Consider the following 26,710-nt stretch of genomic DNA (forward strand, 5'->3'; position numbering starts at 1 on the left):
GACTACAAAAGCAATAAAACACTCTGTACATAAACTATCCAACTAGAAAGGACGGAAAAATTAAAAAAAGGGCAAAAAACAACTGAGACTCAAGATATTCATAGTGACAATATGGTCGTGTGCGGTGACAAGCAAGACTAAAAAACCCTTAGGCAAGTATACGCTTTGAACAGTTGTGTGTTCTTTAGTCCAACGCAAAGGAAAGAAACGGTGAGACGCGTGGCAAGCAGTGAGAATAGAGTGATGTTGATCTTGTTTTCGTGTCAAAGCGTACGTGTAACACATGTGAAACGGAGTCGAACGGCAACTGTAAGCATAGCGTGACTTTTTACATCAAACATTGACCGAGAAGGTTAACGACGCAGAACAAAGTGAAAATTGAATAAACGATTAAGGCAATAATTAACAACAAAAAAGTTCAACGACAGAATTAAGGTGATGAACGTGTCGTCGCATGTGATGGGGATAAGGAGAAGTGTGCTTACTAGTAACGGCGTTTGTCAACATGATAGGTAAGTACTGTTGCTCGTTGTAAGCTTAAGGGGTATAAATTACAACGTTTTATGAAATAATTATCCTTGATTTGACTTAATGGTACATAGTGATTAACTGTTGCAGGTTATCGATAGACCATCTCAAATGTCAGCTAGCATTCAATTTTCCCTTGGATCGTACCAATCATTTTGTCTACGTAACAGAAATGAAGAAATGTCTACGTAACAAAACTGCTAATAAAAGCTTTAAGTTCGCTTATCATTGGACCATAGAAGTGGTTATTTTTCTCGTTTTTTTCAATACTTGCATGTATCTTTCCCTAACAGAAGTAACAGTGCAGCTATTTATATGCGTATGCTTGCGCACAGACACTACTATACTCCGTACATCAATTTGCAACTTTAATTGATGTCTAGGAGCATAGCTCCAGTTTATATTTTCACATTTATCTTAACTCTCTGGGGCTCCATTTCTCACATTACATTTATCTATATGTCCTGGGAAAAACGGGGCGGGTTTTGATTGTTCATGAAAAACGTTAACGGTTTTCTACATGTGGAATGAGATAAAACTGATTCTCTTTCAACCCTAAGTCAGCTACAAATTTGTTTGGATAGGTACACAAACACATATTGAACGACAAAAAACCAACATTCGATTGTACCAGAAAAACGGACCACATTACTAGAGCTGGTCTTCTGCAAAGGGCTGAGTACGGGTAATTTTTAACGAATTGCCCACCCAAACCAACCAATGCAACTGAAAACCTGTTGTATGTGTATGTAAGGGAGTTTGCGTTTTCGGTTTACAGGCAAAGGACTGCTAATCGGATGATCGAGAACGGGTATAAAAGGGGTTTACCAATACAAATTCCAGCATCCCAATTTAGGCCCTGTGGCCACAGACTCATCAAACGTTCGTGGGACACTACCGCGGATACACACATACACATATAAAGCGTCTAGCGCCAACGGAGTGGTTGGTAACAAAATCAATTAAAACGAAGCCGCGTACTGTGCCGATGGCTACGAGGTCGAAATTGTGTGGCGCTTTTCGTGTGTCCACTGGAACGTGCCATAAAGCAATCATACTTGCAGGGAATTGCAATTGCCACAATGTTCACCGTATTTCAATTTGCCGTGCGGGGAGAAAACAGATAACTCGATAACGAAATAGTTGCGGACCGTTTTGCTGATTGCATTTGTTACAGTAATTGGTAGATATCGTATATTTACTTATGTTGTGTAAATATTTTTTTTCGAAAAAAAAAATTGTTTTCCAAATGATACATTAACCTTCTCCAATATCGTTGACAACATGGTATCTTTCCATGGATATGGTATAGTGTAATGAAAAATGATTGTATGATGAATTGAATGATTCAGGTTTAATTTACTTTTATTATTTCCTTACATAAGATGTTAACGTAAGAGTTAAGAAATCTTTAATCAAAACTGCAATATATAGTTACAATAAGTAAAAGAATTGTTTTCTCAAATTTATCTTACCCACCCTTGAAACACACCATTACGTCCCAATAGTGCCAACCATTTTCCAATGCAGTCGAAATGATTCAAACAAATCAAGCATAAAATGGCAACCAGCTGTACCAAATTGAATGCAAAGCTGTGACTGGTTGGAGGATTGGGGGAGAATATTCACACCATAAACATGGACATACCCACTCGAACTTGAACCGGCCGGTCATGATACCCGCGTCCTTCCTTTTTTCTCACAGTTCCCGGCAATTGTTTTCCCCCTGGTCCATCTTCTCATTATGAGACCCGTGTGGGTGCTCTCTAGGGTCCTGCAGCTCGTTATTCATTAACGATTTCATCTGTTGTTAAATAATCAAATAACATTTTAAAACAAAACACCGTCTACGCTATACGTTTCCCTGTTGCGAGAAACGTGATGAAGTGGAAAGGTAGAGTGCAAGAAGGGAATAGTTGGGGACAATTATGGCTGACGCGAAGGCCGAGGCCCTCATTTGTTATTGCAGTGTCGAGGGATTCGGGGGAAGATAAAATGCCGAATACAACCTACCGAACCAATCACCCACAAACTACGTGACCGACCACTGCAAAAAGCGCACCTATATAGTGCAATTGTGATTGCAATATTTTCCACCCAGCTTACCGACCACTTCCTCTCTATTCCTTCAGTGCACCCGAGGAAGCGGTGGAGCGTTAAAACTGCGTACACCGTACCGAATATGACTATAAACAGCACCAGCAGCACACTAGCAATCCGCGTATACATGAGAGGCATGCGGACAGTCGATGCGAACAGCAAAAAGAACTCTCTGCTGCACATTTAATTAAAATTCACCGGAGCTCGGGCTCCACTCCGAATCTGACCCAAGAGAAGCAAACAAAAAAATTTACTGCTGAAAAAACTAGAGAGAGGAAGTTGCAATGAATCGATCATACCGTTTCCCGGGACTACTCAGCGCACTCACTAGCTCAATTTAACTACAAGCCAAACTCAGTCAAACTAATAAACATGGAACGATATGAAACAAAAGAAGAAAACTCAAAAGGCTTGGGTGATAGTTTCTGACCACATGTACGATGAGAATGACGATGAGGGTGATGTGAAGAAAGCATACAAAGAGGGAACAACGCTGAGAGTGATCGATATAAAAAAAATCAAACAAAGTTACGAAAAACGTGTTAGTCCATAAGCATTAGTTTTTTTTACTTTGTTGCTCTAGTTCATTAGAGGGGTTTTAATGAAAGCAGTGAACATTTATTTGATTATACTTTGTTGTGAATATTTTACCATATTTTTTTGTGTTCAAGTGTTTTTTTTTTATGATTCGTAATGAAGTGGTTTTTCGTTGATCAAATTTGTTGTTGAATTGTATATTTAGTCACTTCAGGTCTGGATGGATATGCATATTTATCTTAAAATTAAAAAGTATCTTTGTGCATAGCTCGAAAAATATATTTTGTTCAAAACCCTGTTTTCAAAAGGAATTCATTTGACTATAGGATTACAATACACCCAAGTTACAACACACCAAGTCAAGTTTGTACAATTTAATAATCACTCAGGACTAAACGCATTCTATTGCATATGCCTTATTTTGTTTTTTTGTGTGTAAAATATATCTTATGTTCGTGAAAATTCAACTTATTCACTAAAATTAACGTATACGTTGGAAGGAGATTGACGTTCATTTTAGTTCTCGATTATCCTCTTCAACTACACCACTCTACATTGAAGCATCTCTTGTCATATATTTTGCTAATGTTTTGTATCTCTCTTACTCAGTCGATAGGATCTACTTATATGAGTGGTAACAATAGCACAAGTGCATCCGTTCAGTCCCAAAAACCCATGCACACGAACAATTTATGTACGTTAGTTACAAGTAGTTTTGTGCTTTGCACGGTTCTGGGAAAGTCCCATGTGAGTGTGTGCGCGGGGAGTACGAGTAATTGTAATTAAAATCGATGTGAACGGTATGGTTCCGGAAAATCCACCTTATGGACCAATGACTGAACCTATCTACCTGTTTCCGTTCGATATATCATGCAAAAAGCGTGAACTCATGCTCATCAAGCAACCGAACGCTACACTATGCAGCCATACGGTGCATGGCTGACACACGGATTGCAGTTCATAATCTTCCGGTAATTAGTCGCACCGTGACAACAATGTTCGGCTTACCGACACGGACGCACTCCCGGAAGCGTACACTCGGTTGAACGTACCATCGTAGCCCTTGTCTAAACTAAGCCTCGATCGGAACTGGAACGAGTGCGTTGGTTGCACGAAAAATCAATAGATAATTAAATAAATTAATTTATTTTCTATCAACGGGGTAGGCTCCAAAATCGCGTTGTCTATCTAGAGTGGCCTGGATGGCTCCCTAAGGTATATGCGTACGTTCCATTGGAACGGAAGTGTACTGATTCGAGAGGCACTTGAAAATGTTGACATAGAAACGTGATGTACGTAAAAAGGTTCATGAGATTGTGTGTAGCTTTTGGCGATGAATAATGAGACACTAGTTGAATGCAGTTGGTACAAACAATCAAGATTATGTTACGGTTAACAAACTGAAAAAGACATGGTGAACTTTTGCACGATGAGTCGGTAATCCGACAATCCAGTTCTTACGAGTTAGGTTGTGCATCAAATCCGGTTCATACCGTACCAGAGTATAATAACTACAGAGTTACGTGGTAAAATATGTGTACTCCTTTCGCAAAAATCTAAATTTGATTTCACATCTTACATTTCCTACTGACAGTGATAAAAACATCCAACTATCTTCGGTATGCATGTTACTATCTGTAGGTCATTCGCTGTGGCAATCAACCAGAAAAAACTTATCTCCTCTCTTGCGGTTAGAGAGCTATTTTTCTCGCGCAATACAATCTAAAATCGATCGAAATTGTGTTTCCGTTGCAAAATCTCAATTCAATGCCATTTCTGCAAATACCCTTTTAACCCATCCTTTCGAAATCACATCGACCATGCTTAATAAGCACTTATCAATTGCGTATGTGAGGTGGAAATGTATGTGTTCGTGAGTAAAAAACCATTCCATTCTAAGCTCAAGCGTATTAAATTTTAGTTTGAAATCAATTACCCTATCCCACGGGAATATGACCTCGTGGAATGCATGGTGCAAAGTAGGGATTTTAGGACGATAATTATTATAAGCCATAAGCGTTGAGCTTGGGGTTTTAAGGAAAAGGCAGCATGAGGATAGAATCCTAGATAGCCTGAGGGAAGAATTACATTACAACTTTTAGATAGTTGTACGAGATAACGCAGAAAACTATCTTCTCGTTTCTAGACATCGTACCCTTCCTCTGAGCGCAAACGTGTTTGAGATGGACTTAATTGAGATGTTCTTCTGTGTATACCTTTCTCGTCCCTTTCCCAGATTTGCTCAGTGCTTGGGATAGATTGATTGAAATGGCGTTACTAAAATATGGAAGAGATTAGTCGATGTAGAGTGCCGTAGTAAATTTGCTGCTCGCATGCATGACAAGCAGAGGACCAGACTCCAAACTAATAGGATCTGACGTCATGCTCACTGACCTGTAATCGATCTAAAAACGAGATAGTAATTTCATCAGGAAAGTTATTCAACTTAGTAGAATCTGGTTTTATTGTGGCATAAGGATATTGTGAAAAATAATGCCAGGGTGCTCTCCTTTGAACGCCGACGGAGTTACACAAATGATACCAAAGTATGCTAAGCCTTTGCAAAATAATAAATAACTTCCTAAAGGCTTCGCAAAATATACATTCTGCTCGATATAGCTCCGCTCAACAAATGGCATGTTATAGTCAATGAGATTAATTTCACACTAAAAAGCTCCTGCTCCATAATGCTCCAGGTTGGCCCAAACCGAGCATGCACCGTAAAGGATGCACCGAAAGAGTGAACCAAATTCGCTTACTAAGCCACTGGACGATTAACCTATCAATGTTAACGGTTGATCGGAATCGCCATCGGAGACTCTTTTAGCTTTGAGTGTCACACGGTCTCACGAGCGTGACTGCAGAAAACTGACCGTGCGATTCCATAGGCGAGCATAAAAGGGCCGAGAGTTTGGGGTCTGAGCTTTTTGGTCATCAGTTTTGCAGCAGTTTCATTGATTGCGTGACTTGGGCTACTTTGTGGCACACAGGACCCTATCATGATTGAAATTGTCCTAATCGCCCTTACACGTACCGCTGAACGAGACTCCCTGCTTGTACCAACCATGCCTTGATGCATCCATGCACGTTCTTCAGCTCCGCTCTAACCGTTCTCTTTTTTCTTCAAATTATGTCATGTCCCTGTAGCGCTCGTGCGACAAGTTATCACGGAGGACTGTGGACAGGAGGAGCTGGTACAGTGCACAAGACCGCTGCAGGTCCTATCGGCCACATCGGAGCTGTCCTTCGTTACCAAGAAGGAGGAGCTGGATAAACTTTGCCCGTGAGTATTACCCGCTTGTACCATTCAACCAACCAACCAACCAACCAACCAACCAACCAACCAACCAAACCATCGTCCTTCTGTTCTGTGTGGTGTACCCGTCATCATCACCGTGCCCGGCATCATCTTCCGCAATATATTCATTGAATCTAGCAGCTCGTTTTGGCTTACCCATTCAGGAGTTCGGTGTCATCGGTCAATTTTAGCCGTTGAGCGTAATCACGTCCCCTTTATCACGTACATCCGAGATTTTTCGCTACCACTTGGTATTGATTTCATGCCTGAACGTTCGGTGAGAGTTTGGTAAAGGTGGACGCTCACATGACCCCTTGTAACATCATCGGCTGATGGACAATCGGTGCACCGAAGTTTTCGGTTTCTCTCTTATTAACCTCGGACACCCTGATCCTTGATCGGGAAGGAATTTAATGCTAAAGAGAAGGATTAGCATCTACTGATGCAGCGTAATCACTTTTACGCTCTGTTGCTAAACGAAATGGGATAGATAAGTTGACTTTAGCAAGAAAATTACGGTGTGATTTTATTGATATGGAGCTTAAATGGAGCAGATACTGTATCCTAGGTAAACTCCTGGCTATTCATTTGCTACGAAAACGAACTCTTTGAAGCTGGTCGGGACATGATGCAACAGTACACGCTTAATTCGTGTGTCGAAGGTGTGAGTAAAACTTTCATCTTCAGCGCCTAAAGACAATCGATGTGGATTGGTGCTTGTCCATTTATTGCAACAAACAATATTATGAAAGATACAATTCTGGCAGTATTATCACCAATTTCATTTTCCTGAGTTATCCTTGGTCACTAATGAACATGATAATATTTGAAACATATTTAGATTTTTGCCTCTAGAAAGTAAAAATTCATCTCATTAGAATCATCAAATGGTTGTAATGATTGTTAGTTTTGCACTTTGCATTTGAGAAGCAATGCTATAGTTTTTTGGTAGTTCTTAACAAGAGAAATGAAATCATGAAGCGATCCAAATGTTCCGTTAATAGGAGCTCGTAGCTCACCGTATAGTCCAGCGCTGTCCCATTCCCATAACAAAACCACACAACGATCCGGTCGTTCGGAAGTTCTGAGGAAACCGCATCTGCTATACATGTTGGTGTCTGTTGCCATCCAGCCACTTCCCTTCATTTTGCATTCGCCACTCTATTTTCACCGGAAACAGCTGTGTGAAAGTTTGCCGGAAAAGTCCGTCCTACCGGTCGTTGGGGAACCCCAAACCAACCGCCACCGGAACAACAAAACGGTTGGGCCGATGTACGAAACCAACAACCCAATCCGCCATGACCGGATGGGGCAAACAACACCGGATCGGGTCGCAGAAAGTTAACTCTACGAGGTAAAGGGGTCGAACGGGAAAGAGTCAAACTATTTTCGGGGTTGTCGTCGAGTTCATTCCCATTCTCACGTGCTCTTTACTATCCAACACCTCAGCACAGCGTTGTGATAGTATTCCAGACTCGAACTAGGCGAATAATTAGAAGCGGGAAACTTTTCTAATTTAACGTTTTAACACATTTCCGTTAGACAACGTGAGGTTCGCTCAAGGAGGCGGCAGTTCCCAACGTTAGCTGACTGCATATTCGACTGCGCTCTCGGAGTTAAGGTTTAGATTGCAAAAGGTTGTCAAGTGTACATCGTCGTATGAAGGACCACCTTCGGATATCAACCTCAACCGACCGAATTGTATGTCACCATCGTCTCTTACTGGAAATTCTCTCAAACTATTCAAAACAACGACAGAGACGACAACCGTCAAATCACACCAGTTCTTGCTATTGGTACAAGTATTAGTCCCATTGGCTGTGAAATGAGCTATGCGATGAGAAAAGTTTGAGGTAACACTGGCGAGTTTGACTTTACATTTACCCTTTCATTGTGAATGCCAAAAGTTGTCAAAAGAAATCCAATTTCGTCGATGCGTCTGGCATTGGTCTGGTTGATGCTGGCGGCTATAAAGACTACGAATAGTGTCTGAGATTCAATGGTAATATTTTCTGCGGAGAGACCATGTATCTTAACTGATCCTGCGTGTCAAATTTCGTACAGCAAAAGTAAAATAAAAGCAAACAACATCTGCTGGATACACCGGTTGAAGTTCAATTGCCAATCAACTATTGAATTTGAACTATTGGCATGCTTTTCCATACGTAACAAACATGGAAAAAGACGTTTTTGAATGCGCTACGATATTGTAGTGACTAATAGATCAAATAGCAATCGCTCCACTATTGCTTTTCGTGTTAGTATTTCCAACGAGTGAAACCTACTTTATGATTAGAAATAACTCTCCCACTCAATACACTCACATCAAACATACGTGTTCGTTGCCACAGTTGACTGGTTTTCTCCTGCTGAGCTCTTGATGAGTAATATTAATAAGAGGCTTCATTGTACATCGACACCCTCCGATCTTTTCTTTAACCTTATCATACGGATCCAATATCGTATGCACCAGTGAATAAAGCATGCAATATAAGCTCAGTATGACTTTCTTACCAATACGATTCGAATGTTGCATTCTCCAACAGCCAACATAGTCCTTTAGGATACGCACAATATTGTACCGTACCGTTCACCAAGTAATGAACAGGCTTCGAGAATATTGTCCATTCCGAAGCATCCAATTTCAACAGAAATGTTATCCTCACAAGGTTGGCAGCAAAATTCAATAAGAAAATGCATACCCGTTGGGCTCTGCTCTACCCACATAGGCCAGGATATTGCAAATAATTCAAACCTAGCTTCAGCAGCAGCACGCCGAGAGGATTTCATCCTGGGTAGTGCATAGAAAAGAGAATTCAATACTATCGCTTTAACTCTTATCCTCTTACCAGCCTTCTTTTCGAGGTTTGGCAATTTCCTTTCGAACGACTTTACTAAAAACTCTGTGTGGGGGGTTGAAGATAGTTAAACATTTTTTTGCTCAATTTGACCTCTTGGTGCAGCCTCGGTTTACCAACGGTGGACGATTTCCAAGAAGGAACATTCCTCAAAGGATGACGACGTTCGCGGTGCATCGCAGTCGCTGTTACAATGAAACTGTTGCTATTTGCACTGTACAAATAAAACATGTGCTTCAAACATAAATAAACATTACTGAACCATTTGTACACGACCGTTTACTCCGAGGGACGGTCCCAGAGCTATGAACGATTGTGAGAATCAACTCGAGACCACAGCTTCGTCAGAAGATGGGTTCGAAGACCCCGACACAAGATTGCATCTGTCCGTTTTGCAATAGGTAAGCCCGTACATCCATTTGGACAGTGGCATACACTTTTCCGCACGCACGGCTCGACTTACTCATCTGCCAAAAAGTTCACATATCAAATCAGATGAAATATAAATGAACTAGCAAACCACCTACCATTGAATGGTACGTTCAAAGGAGAGTTTGAGCCGTGGTGACCTGTGGAAACACTCTCTCGGACAAAATGTGTCCCAGTTTCTGTGTTTACGTGTGCACTGAAGCAACGAATGTAAATACAGACCACATGGACTCGAAGGCCTGCCGTGACGGTCAAAGTCCCCAATGGAAATGTGGCGTAAAGTTCGCTTCAAATCCACCCCAAACAGAGTGGCAACCAAACAGATGTACTTAGTAAATACCAAAAAGCTGAACTGGCTTGGTGCTGTGTCACCGGACCTTCAATCGTTACCTTCGTACAGAGCTTAACCTTCAGGCCTTCTAGGCGATTATGCAGAGCAGAGAGAGAGCAAATCGACTTAAGCAAATACACTGACCATTCCTTATGCTTTTCACTTCTCCGGTGTACCGTTGCGTCTGGGAAAGGATACAGTTGTTATCGTAACAAAGTGACCGGAAATGGAGAAAACGGGAGTGAGATAAAGCTGGATGCAAGAGCCCCATTCATCGGGGATAGTAACGAGGAAGTGTATATATTGTAAAGTTCTAGCAAAGAACATCCTACTCTCCCAAAGCCTCAAACCGTCCCTTGTCCAGTGATGTCATCGTTCGACCAATGTCAGCAAGGCAAATGTGACAGAACCTATGTCCAGTGTACGGGGCATCGTTGGAGATGTCCGTTTATCGGATTCATTCGTGTCACACGTCGTGTCTCAAAAGAGGATGGGCCATTGGCAAAGGTAGAAGTATGGTATGGTCAGTATAAAGGATTGCAAAGAAAAACGAAGGATTAATCTTTCACAACACTTTTGTGGGAAGTTTTTGTGCAAGACAGAGAACATGACCCATGTAATGGTTGAATCTTCGAACCGGTTGGAAAGGTTCAACTTGAGGTGGAAACTCCGATAGCTTTTACTCCGAAAGAAGCAAGTAACGTGGGGTGTGAAATTGAACACGGTTCCACAAACAAACACACTCAATTACACACCCGAATAGTTGCCACTCTATTGGCACGGTGGATGGAGAGGACTTTGAATTTAGATGAGCAGAAAAGGTTAGTTGCTTAGTGAAAGAGATTGAAGATAGAAAGCATGTTGGTTCTGTTGGTCGGAGATGTCTTCAATGGAATTGTATCGATATTTTATGCCAGTTATTTCTCTATCGGACGGATGGCATTGCAAGAGAATTGATTTGTATGAATTCGAAAGCAAGAGTATTGTGGAAATGGTTGTTGATGTACCGCATGGTTCCAGCAATTGATTTCCAATTTATATTTTTTTACAAATCTAATAAACGATATTCTTCGTAAATGTTGGCTTCGAACAAGTTCACATTGAAAATAAAAGCTCAACAATGTTGTGCTTCCCATTCTTCGGACTAAAACGATAGTTCTTTTTTCTCTTCTTAAAACATTTGTCCTAGTAGGAAATTTTAGAAATACACGCATCTAATTTTGACGTTCTTTCGATGTTAAAATTAATCCCTTGCAATGAATGCAGAATGTTTTTATGTTTGTTTTAAGAATAATCGGTAACAGTTAGTTTTACAATCCAATTTTATTTAATAAATAAGATTTATCATCATACAACAAGATATTGTATGATTGCTGATTTTCCTTTTGTACCTTCCTTTAAAGCCTTTGTTCTGCATAAAACAACTGGTAAATTAAATTATACACGGGAAGCCCTCACTTCTACCAACTTCAAATTAACCAAAAAGAAAGCAAAAGCTCTCAGACACCCAAAAGCACATGTGGAACGTAATTAAAATTTATGACAAAAGCTGCTCGTTTTCATTTCGACTTCGACGCAAAGTGAGCCCGAGGTGGGATGGCTTCCCCTTGCTTCTCTTTTTGAGAGCCACATAATCAGCAAACCAGTGTTCTCGCGACAAACAAACAGCACGAAACAGATTCTGTTGTTCGCTGAAATTATCTCTCACGAACTCTCCGTAAATGCAACATGCCGTCAGTTATTTGGTCAGTGTGTCTTTTCAGCAAACGCATCGAGACGAACATCTGACTGACGAAAGCAACGCAGCGGACGGTTTAGAGCGCATCACGCAGCTCTCTTTTGATGCGGAGAGGGCTGGGCTGGAAGGTCGTACGTGCCACATACGTGCAGCTCTGAAATCGTATTCTCTACGGAGGCGTTTATCTTCCGAACGGTGTTGACGACATAATTTTGACTCACCAGCACACCAGACGAAGTGAAAGAGTAAGAAAAAGCCCATTCAAAAGTATGACGGTGGCCGCAGCTTGGTTGACATTCCCTCTGCGGACACACACATGTGCGTCGTGTGGAATGAATAATGATAGCCGGGAAAAGGCCGCCTGCCGCTCTGCGCTCTGTTTTTGTGTGTTTTCTTTCCCGGCTAAAAGGACTCTAACACACGTACACGCTGACAAGGTAGAAGTTTAATGGAAAGTTGATACGGAAATGCAAGCAAAAAAACGCAAAACTCCACCAAAACAACCGGCAGCACGTGTCGGGGGTTTCTAAGCCTAACTTTCATGCACAGATACAACGCGTTTGTCGTTCGGATGCGAAAGAAGGGCAGCCTTGACAACTCAACCTCATACTGGCTGGCGGGAAAACACATTCGGCTGTGGTTGTGTATCAAAATAAATTAAAGCCCGTGGGCAGCGGCAGACAGGGAGGGGTGTGATTTAATTTATGAAATTTTCCTAATGAAATTAACTCAATTTAAAGGGAGTAATTTAGCGCATTTCCTTTCAGCCATTTCCTCCCCCAACGACTGTATGGTAAACGTCCGAACAGGAACCGGAAATGGGTTGGCAATTAAAACGAGTAAGCTTGACTGTATCGTTGCATGTCGCTTTGCCCACAGTGATAAGCGGAAACGGGTACGACCAGTAGCACCAGTCTGGATAGGGAGGATGCGTATCACAAAGCTAACACGTTCCCTCGGTATACACCCAAAAAGAAGGGAGGCTTGCCTGCATTAAAATGCCAAACGTACGAAATGTGTGTACACACATCATACGGAAATGTCAGACAGAAGATATGTTGAGCCAAATTACACCATCATTTGCAGTACCCGCACACCCCAACCATAAACTCCCATTCGTCGTTTATTACCCTTTACAACCGTAACATTTCATTCACCTTTTGACCCTCCTCTCACTCACCCAAAGTTTCCAAAGAGATGCTCGGAGGTGATGTTTTAACGCGGAGGGTGTATGGGCCATTTCCCAATTCGACTACCAAACTCACCTAATGAATAATAACTGAATAAGCACATCATTGCTGGCGGATTGCCAAACGGAGCGAAAGTGTGGCTTGGTGGGTGTGGGCGAGAGTGATGAGGCTCATTTTTATGGCTCGTTATCAGATCATGAGCTGTAAAATTGTGTTACAACCCAAGTGGGGCGGGAGAACGGATGTGCGATGTAATTAGCGTGCGTGTTAATCAATAATTGTTCACACAAAACACTCGGTCTCTCTTTCTCACTCACTGTTTGGTCATAAGCGTTGGTGAAACTGTAATTTTGCAACTGAAAATGATAGGCTTGCTGTGGGTGGGTGGTTTTTAAGCTCATGCCGACAGCTCGTTTCACTCAATGAATGATTGTTCCTCTCTTCTGGAAGATTTTTTCAAGCTGGAATTAACCATTTTGTACACGTTCTCTGTGATCAGCATGAATGATGTGTTTTGCAGTGGTGTTGCCACTCACATATTTGTCGTAGGCAAATAATTATCAAATATGTTTAGGTCTTTACCGACTACCCCTTCGAATCTTATAAATCTTTGGTAAAATGTTCGAAAAATATAGAAAAGGTATAAAAACAATCAGGAACAACTGCTTTAGCCGTTTTGGTTTAAAAGTAGTAATATTTAAATTAGATAAATAAAGCACAATGTTATTACACACTATCGGGCCTGGAAAATCTGAGTTGGTCATTATCAAAACAGTATGCATAACTTTGTACATTAAGTATGCAGTGCTAAGACTAGTAATCATGAGCCTCTTTTTGATTTACTAGCTTCATAAAGAGTTTAATAAATAGTAAATAATAATGTCGCTCCTGAATAAGAAAAAAATAATTATAATGCATCAAAACCAAAGCATTCACGAAGAATGAGGAAAAAAATATTGCACTTGTCAACCGTTTTTAGTTTTACAATAAATCAAATCCATGAATATTAAACACACTTGTATTAGAATTATTATTTGTTACACACAATAAATCAATAGCAACATAATAAGAAATAATAAGCTTGACTCAAAATATCTTAATTGAAAATGCTTTTAAACACTATCATAACAGCGACCAGGCTACATCAGCCAACTTTCAAGCCCAAAAAACGACAACCAATCCTAATAAACCTATACTTAACCTTTCACTTATGTGTACTAAGCCATATGAGACCCTTTAATCTTTGCTCCACTACTGTTTTATGTGGCCACCGTTCTTACGCTTTCACTGTTTCCGTCCATCGACATCGTTTCCTGAAGTCTCTCCCAACCAGCTCCAAGTGTAGAAATGTGTTTTTGCTTTTATTTCCAAGCCTACTTTTTTCCACTTCCACTACAGTCTGGCGCCACTTTTCGTTCGATGGCGACACCATGGCTAGCCAACGTTCATTATACAGTAAATCAATTCATTCCAGCGTCGACTCGCTGTCTGCTCTACAGCATCCACCGTATCAGCCAGTCTTCGCAGTGCCTAATGCATCGTACAACTGGCACCAACTGCCAACCATGGCGACGACGCCGTCGACCACGTTGTCCCAGTTTGTATGCAACGACAAGGACACTGAAACGAGGACACGCACGCAGCATTTTTCCATGCTTTTAACCTCGCTATACACATTGAGAGAGGGAGACAGGATGAGGTAGTATAGCAAAAAGTGTTGAGATACCAGTTTTGACCTACTCTCTCCGGGGTGGCTGATGTTGCCAAAAGTTCTGTGCTTCATTAGTGCAAGACAAAGGAAAAAGGCTTTGAGGTTTAGCACATGCATTACATTATGGATCGTAAAAGTGTTTACTGAAGAGACACATACAAGTTTGTTGTTTTATATTTTCATGAGTGTTGGTGTTGAAGAAAGATAAGAATGTTTTATTATAATAATAAAGCAATATTGTAATCTCTTTCTGTTTGATCAACTAATGATGTTTGATAACAAACCACGAACAAATATTTTCGTAAAATCTTCCCACGAGTTCCCAAACCTCATATATCATCTTAATCATACCAATAAGCGATGAGCACATCGATGCATTACCCACTCTCAACTATTTTCCTTCCTTTTCATTCACAGCGATCTGCACAAAGGACTGCACTGCATACGAAGCTACACCCGGCGCTGCATGAATATTCATCAACGAGACCACTTCAACAAACTCTACCACGGCACTAATGAAGTGATACACGAGCTCTGCGAGGAAGGCCCATATCAGGAAGGCACGTACGTATTGTAATAATTATATCAATGTGTTTCATCTCTGTTCCGTTGACATTTCTTTTGTTCCTCTGTCCATTGCCATCCATTTTGTGTTGAGCTGTATTGTTGTGTTGTAAAGGGAGAAGGAGATGTAGTTTGTCCTGCGGTTAGCCTGCATCATCACGTGTATACGAAGGTGCCAATGTTGTCAAGGTGTCGTTTTGTAGCACGCAACACGTTTCATGGTGCCATTTGCTTGATAATTAATTTGTTTTATAGTGATGGTCACAGTTGAACGTGGTTTAAGGTAAAAGGTTAACAATTGAAGTTATAAAACAATAATTGCATCCTTTTAGTTATCCAAGTCCTTTAAGAACCTGCTTGTATATTATATTATTTGCTACAAAAACTCTGCAATGATATTGGCTATTTGGTTGATAGCAGTTTCGTTTGAAGGCAATGTAGGAGAAAACATTCACAAAATCCCCATCCTCCAATTACTGGCAATCAGTGCTCATCGAGAAGGTTAGGTGCTCATTAACAGCCTCTTATCATCGTCTTTAACGGTCTAACTCTCTAGAACCTGTGTTGATAATCACGCTGATTATCATCCGGATACAACTTTCGCATCGTTTGCCGTTTTTGTTGTTCGATTCGCTTTCATACTGGAAGGGAAATACCAAGGGCAAAACTTTCCCATTCTCCTGTCCTGGTTTCTCAGTTCTCATCTTCGTGAAAATCAAATTAGCCTTCAGGATTACACCTCAACAGTGGGCGCTCAATCCACGGAGACGGAATTTTCCCACCACAAACACCTTTTTGTTCAACGATTGTGTTGTTGGTAAGCTATTATCTGTGTGTGTTAATTAGCTGTAATTGAGCTGTTTTCATATTCAAGTGGCTTAAACGCCACTACCTGACCACCGTAATCATCATCATCGTTCGCGAACTAATCGTGTGCAGAGCAATTGGTCCAGCGAGATGAAAACTGCCTTTTCAATCGCTTGTTTTTGAGAATCCTTCTTAAAACCACACGGAGCTGTTCTCCACCTTAACTTCATCCATTTTAGCATTCTTACTGCTCTGTTGGCAGTATCTGTGGAAGGTGCATTGAATGCAGCTCTCAGTAAAACGGTTGGCTTTGGCTTAACGAGAAAAGTTTTACTTCCCATCAACAAACTGTGCCGGCGAGAAAGTGTGCCTGCAGCGTGTAGGCGGCTGAGTGGTAGGTTTGGGTGATGGAAACGATCATCACCATCATCGTCCAAAACTCACCGTTTAGCTAACCGTTTAGTAACACTCACTGTAGGAAGGATAGCACCGAGTGCCATAATAAAGAAGTTGCAATTTCGGGAACAGAGTTATCTATACTTTTAATAGATAGGAAAATAAATTTAAATAATTTGCAAACAATAATAAATTGGAGGATTGCTCTTTGTTTATGGATAAAATTATTGATAATGTGGACTAAAAGAGAATAATAAAAAAGATCTTGGAATAGTTCATAATTTTCCTGTTATTAGTGATATATCTTAAAGACATCAAGCGTGTTTGGTGAAATACATATTTGTTTTTAATTATTTATCTGATCCATTCCTCTTCATATATGTTATAATAAAAAAACGGAACAAAATAATACTTGTTTTTAAGAATTTAATTCTCGATATCAAAATACATGGAGGCGCATGGTGTTTCATAACAAAAATCTAATATCAATCATCGTTTATCACATTCTGCATTCAATTCTATGTAATTTAAAATTCATACAAAACTGAAAAATCAATAAATAAGATAAACACTTCTCAAAGGAATTCCTTTACTAGTGCTATCTTGGTGTTGTGACGCAAAATAAGCTTGCATTCTTATTCTATCACAGATTTCTGAAGTAGTTGTAACTTCAAACGGATGCAATGTCATTCCGATAAGTCGTCGTGCTGAGGTTTCTTGCTGTACTATCTCACATATTCGTAACAATTCCTCTCCTCACTGACTTGAAGCTTCAACACGTCCAAGGGACGATCATTGACCCAGTCCTCCTCGGCTTCGAATCCGCCAGTCCAGTGATACTGGATGTCACTGGGACCATGCTGGGACTAGGGCACAATGGTTAGCTAAAAGCACAATAATCATGCGTTTGAAAGCATGCCCGGTTGCTTTGACGTTGATCAGCGGGAGAGAGTGTACCTTCAAAAGGGAAAGGTTCTGTGAACGTGCCGAGTAGCAAGTGGCAAAAGTGGTGTACATGCAAGCGATGCACCGGTCGGTTCTGGGAAGTGAGATAGACTCCAGTGAGACGGACAACAAAAGCGCCTGTCGCTGTGCGAAGGAAATCTTATCAATTTTCCCCTGACTGATGATATCCTCCATTTGGAGCAGTGTCACGTACCCAGTATCACACGTTCGCTCATGCATCAAAACGACGATGACTTCAAAATGAATGCGGCCATATGTGTGTGTAGGAGGATAAAATAGAAAAATAGGATGCATCTCTAACGATGACCGATGTTGTCCCAGGTTGGAAGATATGGCAGCAGCACAGAATAAATGCGGAAGGATGTTTAGGATATAAAAACTACAACAGGGAAAGCCTTTTCCTATACCAGTCTCTTTCCTATCCCCTTGACTGAGCTAAATAGCATACACACAGGCACTCTCTCTCTCTCTCGTCGTGGCTACTCGGAATGCAATCCGATTTAGGTCGGCACCTTTTAACTGGATTTATATGCATCGAACCAATAATATGATACCAATCTTTCAAACTGTCAGCTTTTGCACCACACATCGACGAGGTGGATCGAATCTATGTCGAACTCTGGAACGTAGTCCGTGATGTCCAGGGCAGTGCCGAGTACGTGCGTCACATATTCTATTTCCGTTTCACCATTGCAACCAGCCCACGATGGCTACGAGGGCACAATGTGATGGAATTTTACTGTATTCATCAGCCAAGATTTGGACGTTTTTCGCGTTTCGGAGAACATTCGTGCAATGATGGATTTGACGTGGGCCACGAGTATCATGCATCCCAACGAACGTTTGGTTGTTTTGTTCGCCAAATGTGCTGCGAAGAGAATTCGTTTAAAAGGATTTCAGGCACGTTGCGAGATCAGGTAACGTCTACCAGAATCACGATAAAGACTCACAAATGTTCCGTAATGTGTTGATATCTACCGTACTTGGTGCAATCATAGATTGAGAGCATATTTTAACGATCTGATCAAGTGACGGTGAAATCTTGTCACATTCTTTTATGAGCATCACAAAATGGTATCACAAAATGTTTATCAAATGGAAGAATCTTGCAATTTCAAATATTAAAATGTTGCAAAAAATATTGCTTAGTCAATTCGAGTCGGTAAACTTTTTCTCAGCACTACTTCATTTCGGAACACATAATACAAAATACACAAAAGAATCATAAAATCAAAGCATCTCTTGTAAATCACGCTGCAGGTGATGATTATGGTAGAATGAATTGTAAAACCATCATGCTTCGTTTACGAACTAGCAGTTGATGTGGAAAGAAATGAAGTTATTTTCGATCTTTGCGTTTGAAAAATATCGCGTTCACACCCGTAACGGCACAAAGTTTTGTTCAAAGAAATTTGGCCGTATTTTACTTTTTCCCCAAACGCCATGTAATAAGCCCAACCTTATGGCTTAACACTGATCGGACTTTTTGTATTGCCAACAAGGGGAGGTAAAGTTGTGCATTTCCATCTAATTTGCTCCGTGATTGGGCACGTCAGTGATGAGGAAAAACTTTTGCCCACCTTCACGCACAAACTCAAAGTCCGCTCGAATGGATAAGCGTAAAGGTGGTTCAGGAGAATCGACAATTAGCAGTCAAGTTGAATGAGCGAAAGTTGAAAAAACAAGCGAAACAGTGTGCACAGTGTGTAGCTAATTTCTCACTACCCGAAACTACCTTACGAAAGACCAGCGAGTCACCGACGACTCGACGGCTAATGTTCCGTTATGAAGAGAGCATTCAGAGCAACAACCAGAAAAGGAAGAAAACACAACTCAAATCAGTAATAAAAATGGTGAAAATGAAAATGTATCAGAAAAAACAACCTCTCATTAACAATATGAGCACAAAAGTGTACATAATGCTGAGGTTCTTATTGCGCATTGCGGAAGTCAGTTAGAATTTCAGGATATCCGCTCAGTCCGGAGTCATGTGGGATAAAATTGCACAAGAATTGTGGGGTGAATGCACTTACAGGTTTGGATTGCCCTTCCTCGTGAAGGTGGAAAGTAAGGCAATTAATTCCATTTAATTGTATGCCACCTTGTTTCGCATGATATTTGTTTAGAAGAACTTTAGCATGGAGGAAAGACCGGTAAAAGATGTTCCTCTTGTGGGTAATTCATTATGCGTCTGAGGGAAGGCGAAAACCAGTTCCTTGTTCGCCGCTAATTAGTAGCGATTGCTGTGCTGTGCTTAGTTTGAAGTAAAACACCTGATTCTCTATACACTGGCTGATTATCGTGCATTTGAGAGCAGAATACGATGATTCAGACATTGCACGACATGAGATTCACTTCAGCCATGGTTTGTTGGGTTCGTTGTGTTGTGCTACTTAACGGATAATGGTTTGGTTTCGCTACAGCTTCCACAAAAGGATGTGGTTTTGAAATGGAATGATATTTAATCTTGAGTACATTGTTTACGTTGCTACTTCGTCGAGTGTTTTGTTGCTGAACACCGCAGAGAAAATTGTTATTATGAGAGAATTGCTACTTCATCGAGATATTCTTTTAGTAATAAAATATCATGCGTTATTCGTATAGCATTTTGTTAAAATGAAGAATTGAAACAGATATCTTTGTTTAAGTCTTTTTAATATTGGTTGCTCAAGTAAAATGTTTCGCGGTATACACTTGTTATTTTCTTCTTTTTCCGTGAGCTACCATGCGCCTCCATTGTGATATTTCTCTTCATAACAAAGAAAATGTTGTAAAATATCAATTATTAAAATACGCTATTAGATTATAATGACTTTTATTCCTAAAACGTAGTTCTTTAGGACCAGCCAATTCTAAAAGCCTATTAAATCTCAAGTTCACTGTCCAGTCCTCATCCTACATCATAAAACGCATGGCAGCACATGTGTGTCAAAGGTCAAGTCCTGCCAAATTTGGCACGCTTCATCAATTCACTCCTAGACTCCTCGACTGACATCCACTCCATCCCTAGGCAATCGATTTCAAAGGCAAGTGTCAATAAATCAATCGTTTCCTCTCTTGATTGGATAATGTTCTTCACCTCATCCCCAAACTCAACCAGAAACCACAGAACCAAACCATTGCGGTTTTAGGAGGCCACATTATGATGTCTAATGGTCGTGTTGGTTGAATGTGTGGGCACAAGTTTTCGTTTGTGTGGTTGTGGGATGCCTTAATGTAAATTGTCTTATCAGATTAAACAACATCAATGTTCTACACACAATATATTAACCCTTTTGATCACTATTATGAGCTTTCGTTAGCTGTTTTCTTTTGTGTCTTAATCGTACTTTTTTATACTCATTTTAATGTAATCATCATATATGCTTACCATTTTTTTGTTGCATTTCAACCACCAGTCAAAGGATGCTCGAAGCTGTACCGCTTTTTGTTGCTCTTCTTTTTTGCCAATTTTATAATGTCTTTACCAATAGAATCTTGGATCGTATTCGTACATTTCGAATGTCAACGACAGGACAAAAGCACCCATCCGTACGTCCATGATTCTAAACAGTGTGGCCCAAAAAGGAAACCCCAAAATTGAATTGACATTCACCGTATCCGTAATAACAAATAAAAACCAGGGGGGAAAAACTTACCGTATGTGTTTGCATCTGTTCTCTCCATTTCTACAGACTTTCTTAGACATGCACCGTGCATGCGGCATGTGAAAAAAGACTACGAGGTGTGTGCGATCCACTACCAGAGCACCATGGCGAAGATAGGCCAGTCGGTGGCAACGACAACCACCACGACGGTAGCGTCGTCCATCTACCCAACAATGGCCACACATCCGGCGGCCGTCATGAGCAATGGTGGTGGGCAGTACCACAATGGTGACATGAGTCAGCATCAGCATCACCATCACAGACAGCAGCAGCAGCAGCACGAGCATTTGGGCCGAAGCCATCCAAACAGCACCAAGACGGTGGAGGATGCGGAGGAGGAACGGCTTAAAACGGTTTGCTGGTAAGTTTTTAAAGAGACATCGAGATGGTCTGATGCATGGGTAAAGGTTTAGGAATGGGTTTGGGCCAGATAGTTGTGATCATTGCGCTCAACATCTGCTTCTAGACGAAACACTGGTATTTTTCGTTTTTATCCACTTTAAACAACTTTTAAGGATCTTTTCACCGAAACACTTGAATGCCGTCACTTGGACCTTACTTGACATGTTGGCGTTACATATAGTTAAAGCTAACATTCTAAAATGTTTTAAGGTTTGTCAAAATACAGGCAACCACAACCTTTTGTCTGATTAATCTGTCCACCTTTTAACAAGCTCGCTTCTTTTCAATCCACAAAACTAGAACGCAAACTGAGCAAGATCATACTAACACACACCGAGCAAATCCATTCTGATTGTATCCGTCCTAATTGATGATTGTAACAACCGGCATGCAATACAACCCAAGGAACGTTTCATAAACAGTACCTAACTACCATTAGACCAAAGCATCATCGGCCGTTCTCGTCCACCATCCAAGGCCAATCAAATTTATTGTTTCTCACGAAGCTGACAGCTCACACTGACCGGTAAAGTGACCGCTGTGACTTTGACAGTGCACTATTTCCCATGTAACGGCTACCTTCGCTTGGGCTTACATCATCGCACCATCTTGTGGTTTTGGGCTCCGCTTTTCCCCGAATTGTTCTTGTCGGTTTTATGTTGCCTTTTTGCTGGATGATATTGACCCTTAGTCTCTGAAATTGAACCCCTCCCTGCAGCTGAGACAGCAAATGTCAGCCTGCCAAATGACCATTCAATTTTTGGACCATCACCACCACAGCGAGCGAGGCGAACGAGTCTGGGTTTATTGTATTGTTTCTTCGCTCGAAAGGCAACCCGGAGGCAACAAAAGATGACGTCCAGTTAGTTAGCAACGAGCAGTAAACGACCATCAAATTAGGTTTTTTTGTTGATCTTACGTGTAAGTGTCGTGGATAATAAAACGGACGATTCATTTACGCTCTCGGTAAAGGCCGATGACTGGTTCAGCTTTGGCCGGTTTTCATTTCGTCGTCCCTTCTTTCCATTTAGAGGTTATTGTCTTGCGCTGGAATTTGATGGAATTGGAAACTCATCAATTGGCCGTCTGATCGATAATGTGAATGTTCATGGCTAGGTTTGTTAGTGTGTGTATGTGTATATAGTTCGAGTAATACATCATACCAAATGAATCAAACACCAATGTAGGTTTATTATCGATTATTTGACATGTACATTGCATACTTTTGGGCGTTTAACATTTCAAATTTCTCATTGTTACAATATGAAAACATTGTTAACTTATGAGGTTGAAGATATACATATATATCATCTTATTTGCATGAATGCAGTTTCTGATAATACCTTATTAAACCACCTTCTTAACATACAAACTCTATCGACTCTTTAATGATACTCCCCATCAACAACTGACATCACACGCTTGAGTCAATCCGTTCTGTGTAGTCAGCTTTCCCTTCAAATGCATCGAAGTGCATTTCCCGTCAATTTCACACCGATTACACGCACCACTTGCGGCACAAAGTCGGTTCTGGATGGGAGGGTGTGAACTGTATTTATCTCCTTTCCCGAGGCCTAAGACGCTACGGTGCGCTAAGACGTTCAAATACCCTTGCGTTGTACGAGTCCCACTCATCTTCCGAGCACTAAACGTTCTTCTTATCTTCTCTTCCTCTCTCTCTCTCTCCCCCTCCCTGTTTGTCTCTATTACAGTGCCTTCCAGAAGTACATGCAGTGCTCGGAGTTTACGGTGCGGCATGCCTGCGGCGACGAGACGGCGCTGTTCACGCGCAAATTCCTCGACAAGATGTCCAACACGTTGATGCGGGTAAGTCTAGCGTGTGTTGAACCGGAAAAGTCGGTACGATGCAGAACATTTCGCTACAACTGGCCGTGCTTTTGGTGTTGACTTTGAATGGAGTTGTGACTCTAACCAGCGCTCTGTGAAGGTTTCCTCTTTATGTTCGCCGTTCGGTTGTTTATTTATTGATGTGTCTGGTTGGTGCCTGTACTTGTGTGTGTGTGTGTGTGTGTGTGTTGGAGAGCAAACATCAATCGCTTGGATGCTGCTCCTCTTCGATCCTTTTTCCTTAGGTCGATCTCGTTGCTCGGACACGGCCGTAATGGGGTGACAAAGTGAGAGCTAATTAGGGACTGATAACTGTTCTATTAACAACACCATTGTAACGATGTTAAACGCAATCAGGCATGCTTTGGCCATTTGGTCAAATGAAGATAGATTTGAATGGATCCTTCGAAATCTTTGAATATCTTTCAATGCTAGCTTTTCATGACCTTTGACTTGGAATGCTAAATTGATGTGCAGATAAAATTACCTAAACCTATGAAATTAAGGATTAAGGAAAGGATAACTTTGATTATCTAAAAGTGTTGACAAATATTAGTGCTGGTAAAGAAACATATTGAAAAACATTCTCTTTAATAAATCAGATTCAATAGAAATCTGTGAGCTGTACAAAATTACTTTCTTAGAAGTGGCATCATAAAAATCGTTCGTTTTCCAAATCGTTCAATCATGTGTTCTCGGTATCAATACATAGAATATTGTCCAGCAATAAAGCTAACATTAATTTAATATTGCTTTTCCATGGATTGAATCACTTTTGATTTGTGCAATGGTTTTTAGTATGCTTTGTCATCTAGTGCCCACATCACGTATTAATACTAAAAATTGTAAACTAATTTGATGAACCTCATGTGCTCTTCTTGAAATTGAACATTTATACCAATTACATTACAACATGTTTTTCAAATTTTATGAATTTACCAATTCGGTCACATGTACCAATAAATGGACGGACGATCCTGGCATCTCATTGTAGTGGCTTTTGTAACGACCACGCAAATACATTAATCCCCATTGTTACCATAATTTCCTCCCCAAATAGCAATGCGTTGTTCTAATTCACACGATACAATTACCAGCTTCACACAACAATAAAAACAAGCAGCAATATTGCGTCCTTTTGCTACCGTTTCCCCAATACATCCATCGTGGCAAACAAATTAAGCCAATTTGTATCCAGAATCACCTCTAACCTTCCACCACAAAGAGGTTCCAAGCGAATCATTCAAGCCAACCGAACGCGATTCCCACCTCGTCGCTTTTTTGTTTGCAAATGCAACAACGTTGTACAACCAGTTTTTACACCCACACGTCTACATACTCATCAAAATGTCTCTACATCACAACACTACACACGGGAGGACGAGTCGGATCGATGAATAAAACATGGCACACCCGTTAAACCCCCACTGAACGGGTGTGGTGGCGTATTTTACTGCATTTAGTTGTGCGTGAAAATAACACACTACATTCAAACGTTTATCCCACTCCCGAACAATCATGATGTAGGGAAAATGGTATAAAACTTACCATGGAGTTTACAGTGGGGCGGTATTTTAAATGCCTGGGTCACGGTCTACGTTTTTCAGTTGCATCCACATTTACCCGTTCACAACATAAATAGAGCTTCTGTTGCCCACTTCATGCATATTGTATTAGGAGAAGAGTTGCTCTCTCCCATTGGCTCTGTCTCTCTCTCTCTCTCTCTCTCTCTCTCTCTCTCTCTCTCTCTATCTCTCTCTCTCTCTCTCTCTCATTCTCTCTAAGTTTCTATTGCAATGGTTCACAATGAGGGAAGTTCAACTGGGAAGGGCAACGAGTAGGCCCTGATTTATGCTGCACTCGTTAACTGGGTGACAATGAAAACTGTGCAACGGTTTTGTCGAAATGCACGAGTACAAGGTGGTTGCAACTAGAGCCCCAACATGTACATCTCCATGTACTGCGTGTTTGGACTGTTTTCATCCAGAATAGAAATGCAGTTCGAAAGGGTGGACTTCCAAACTTTTAAGCAACACACATGCTTTCGTTTCGACTGTCCTTCCAATAGAATTCTACCATGAAAGACCCATTCTATGACATTATTGATTTTTTATTCCATTTTCTCCCACCTCCTTCTCTCTCTCTCTCTCTCTCTCTCTCTCTCTCTCTCTCTCTCTTTTGCCACGCTTGCGGTCACAACCTCCAACTCATCACTGGACCTGGCAAAACAGATGCACTGCGTCGATTACACGCCGGAAAGTGGCAAATGCCGGGATTACTTCAGCTCAAGTGCCACCCCGACGGGCCTAACGCGGTGGAGTTCATCAAACATGGTCACACTCGCCATTGTCACGGTGTTTGCGGTTGTGCACACACTGCCAGTACAACTGCACCGCTGGCTGGGAACGTTTATTTAATCGCCACCCACAAGGGACGCCGATCGGTGCACGATCGCACCCGGTACGATCTCGATGACAGCGACGGGGAAGCAGCGAAAGCAAGGATGCATCTCCATTGGCTGCAGGTAAATGACCATAGAAGCGCTGTAAATTGAGTGGAAAGCGATGTTTAATGGGTGATTGAAAAGCATAAAAAGGTGCAAAAATCACATCCATACAAGCTGGAAACAGTGAATAGCTAAAGCATTGTTAGATGCGGAAGAAACACTCAAATGCAAAAACGAAAAAAAGAAACAACAAAAAGTAGATAATGAAGCACATACCAACACAAGGCTACACGCTGGAGTGCAAGTAAAACGAAAAAGAAGTAGACTGGATTCATGCGAAGGGAAAGTATAGGGAAAGCAACACGGTATCTTCTTGTTTCTCTTTATCTGAGGGTAAATACAGCTGGCGCCGTGACCAGGATGTAAACTCGTCTATTTTTCCGTAATTACCGATAATAGGCAGTACGGATTGATTATTTCATTTTGCAGTTTAGAAAACTGTTGCACAACGTGTAGAAAAAGATGAAAAACGATTAATGAAAGAAAGGAAGTAAAACCGACGGTCCTATGAACTATTGTTACTTTTGTTACTTTAAAACTATTATTACTTTGATAAAAGAGCAAAAATTATGATTAACAAGCGAACAAGCGATACGAAAAACACAAAATGCAGCAAAAACAAACAGAAATGAATAAAAGTATCAAAACTGTACACTATAAAAAATAGAAAAAATGGGTCGTTTGTGTTTTATTTACATTAATTGGATGCATTAATAAGCTCATGGAATAGAAAAGCACTCATTTTCAACCATTGCCCAGCTCCATTACACGCCGCACTGCGTTTGCTTTAATTGGATGTGCAAATGAGATTAGATGCAATGGCTTTAACTGCACCGAACCGTGCGATAGCATGA

The 26,710-nt window shown here is 41.0% G+C and overlaps 1 protein-coding gene across 1 annotated transcript; it reads left to right on the top strand.

Moving 5' to 3' along the window:
• Positions 1 to 104: 104 nt before the first annotated feature.
• LOC125907534 (uncharacterized) lies at positions 105 to 26,429 on the top strand. Its single transcript, XM_049610418.1, has 6 exons — positions 105 to 512; positions 6,313 to 6,448; positions 15,138 to 15,280; positions 21,128 to 21,461; positions 23,215 to 23,329; positions 25,582 to 26,429. Exons 1-6 carry the CDS (start codon positions 506 to 508, stop codon positions 25,765 to 25,767), a joined length of 921 nt encoding a protein of 306 aa, XP_049466375.1. The 5' UTR covers positions 105 to 505; the 3' UTR covers positions 25,768 to 26,429.
• The last annotated feature ends 281 nt before the right edge of the window (positions 26,430 to 26,710 follow it).

The sequence above is a fragment of the Anopheles coluzzii genome, chromosome 3 (genome assembly GCF_943734685.1).
Source record: "Anopheles coluzzii chromosome 3, AcolN3, whole genome shotgun sequence".
NCBI classification, from domain to species: Eukaryota; Metazoa; Arthropoda; class Insecta; order Diptera; family Culicidae; genus Anopheles; species Anopheles coluzzii.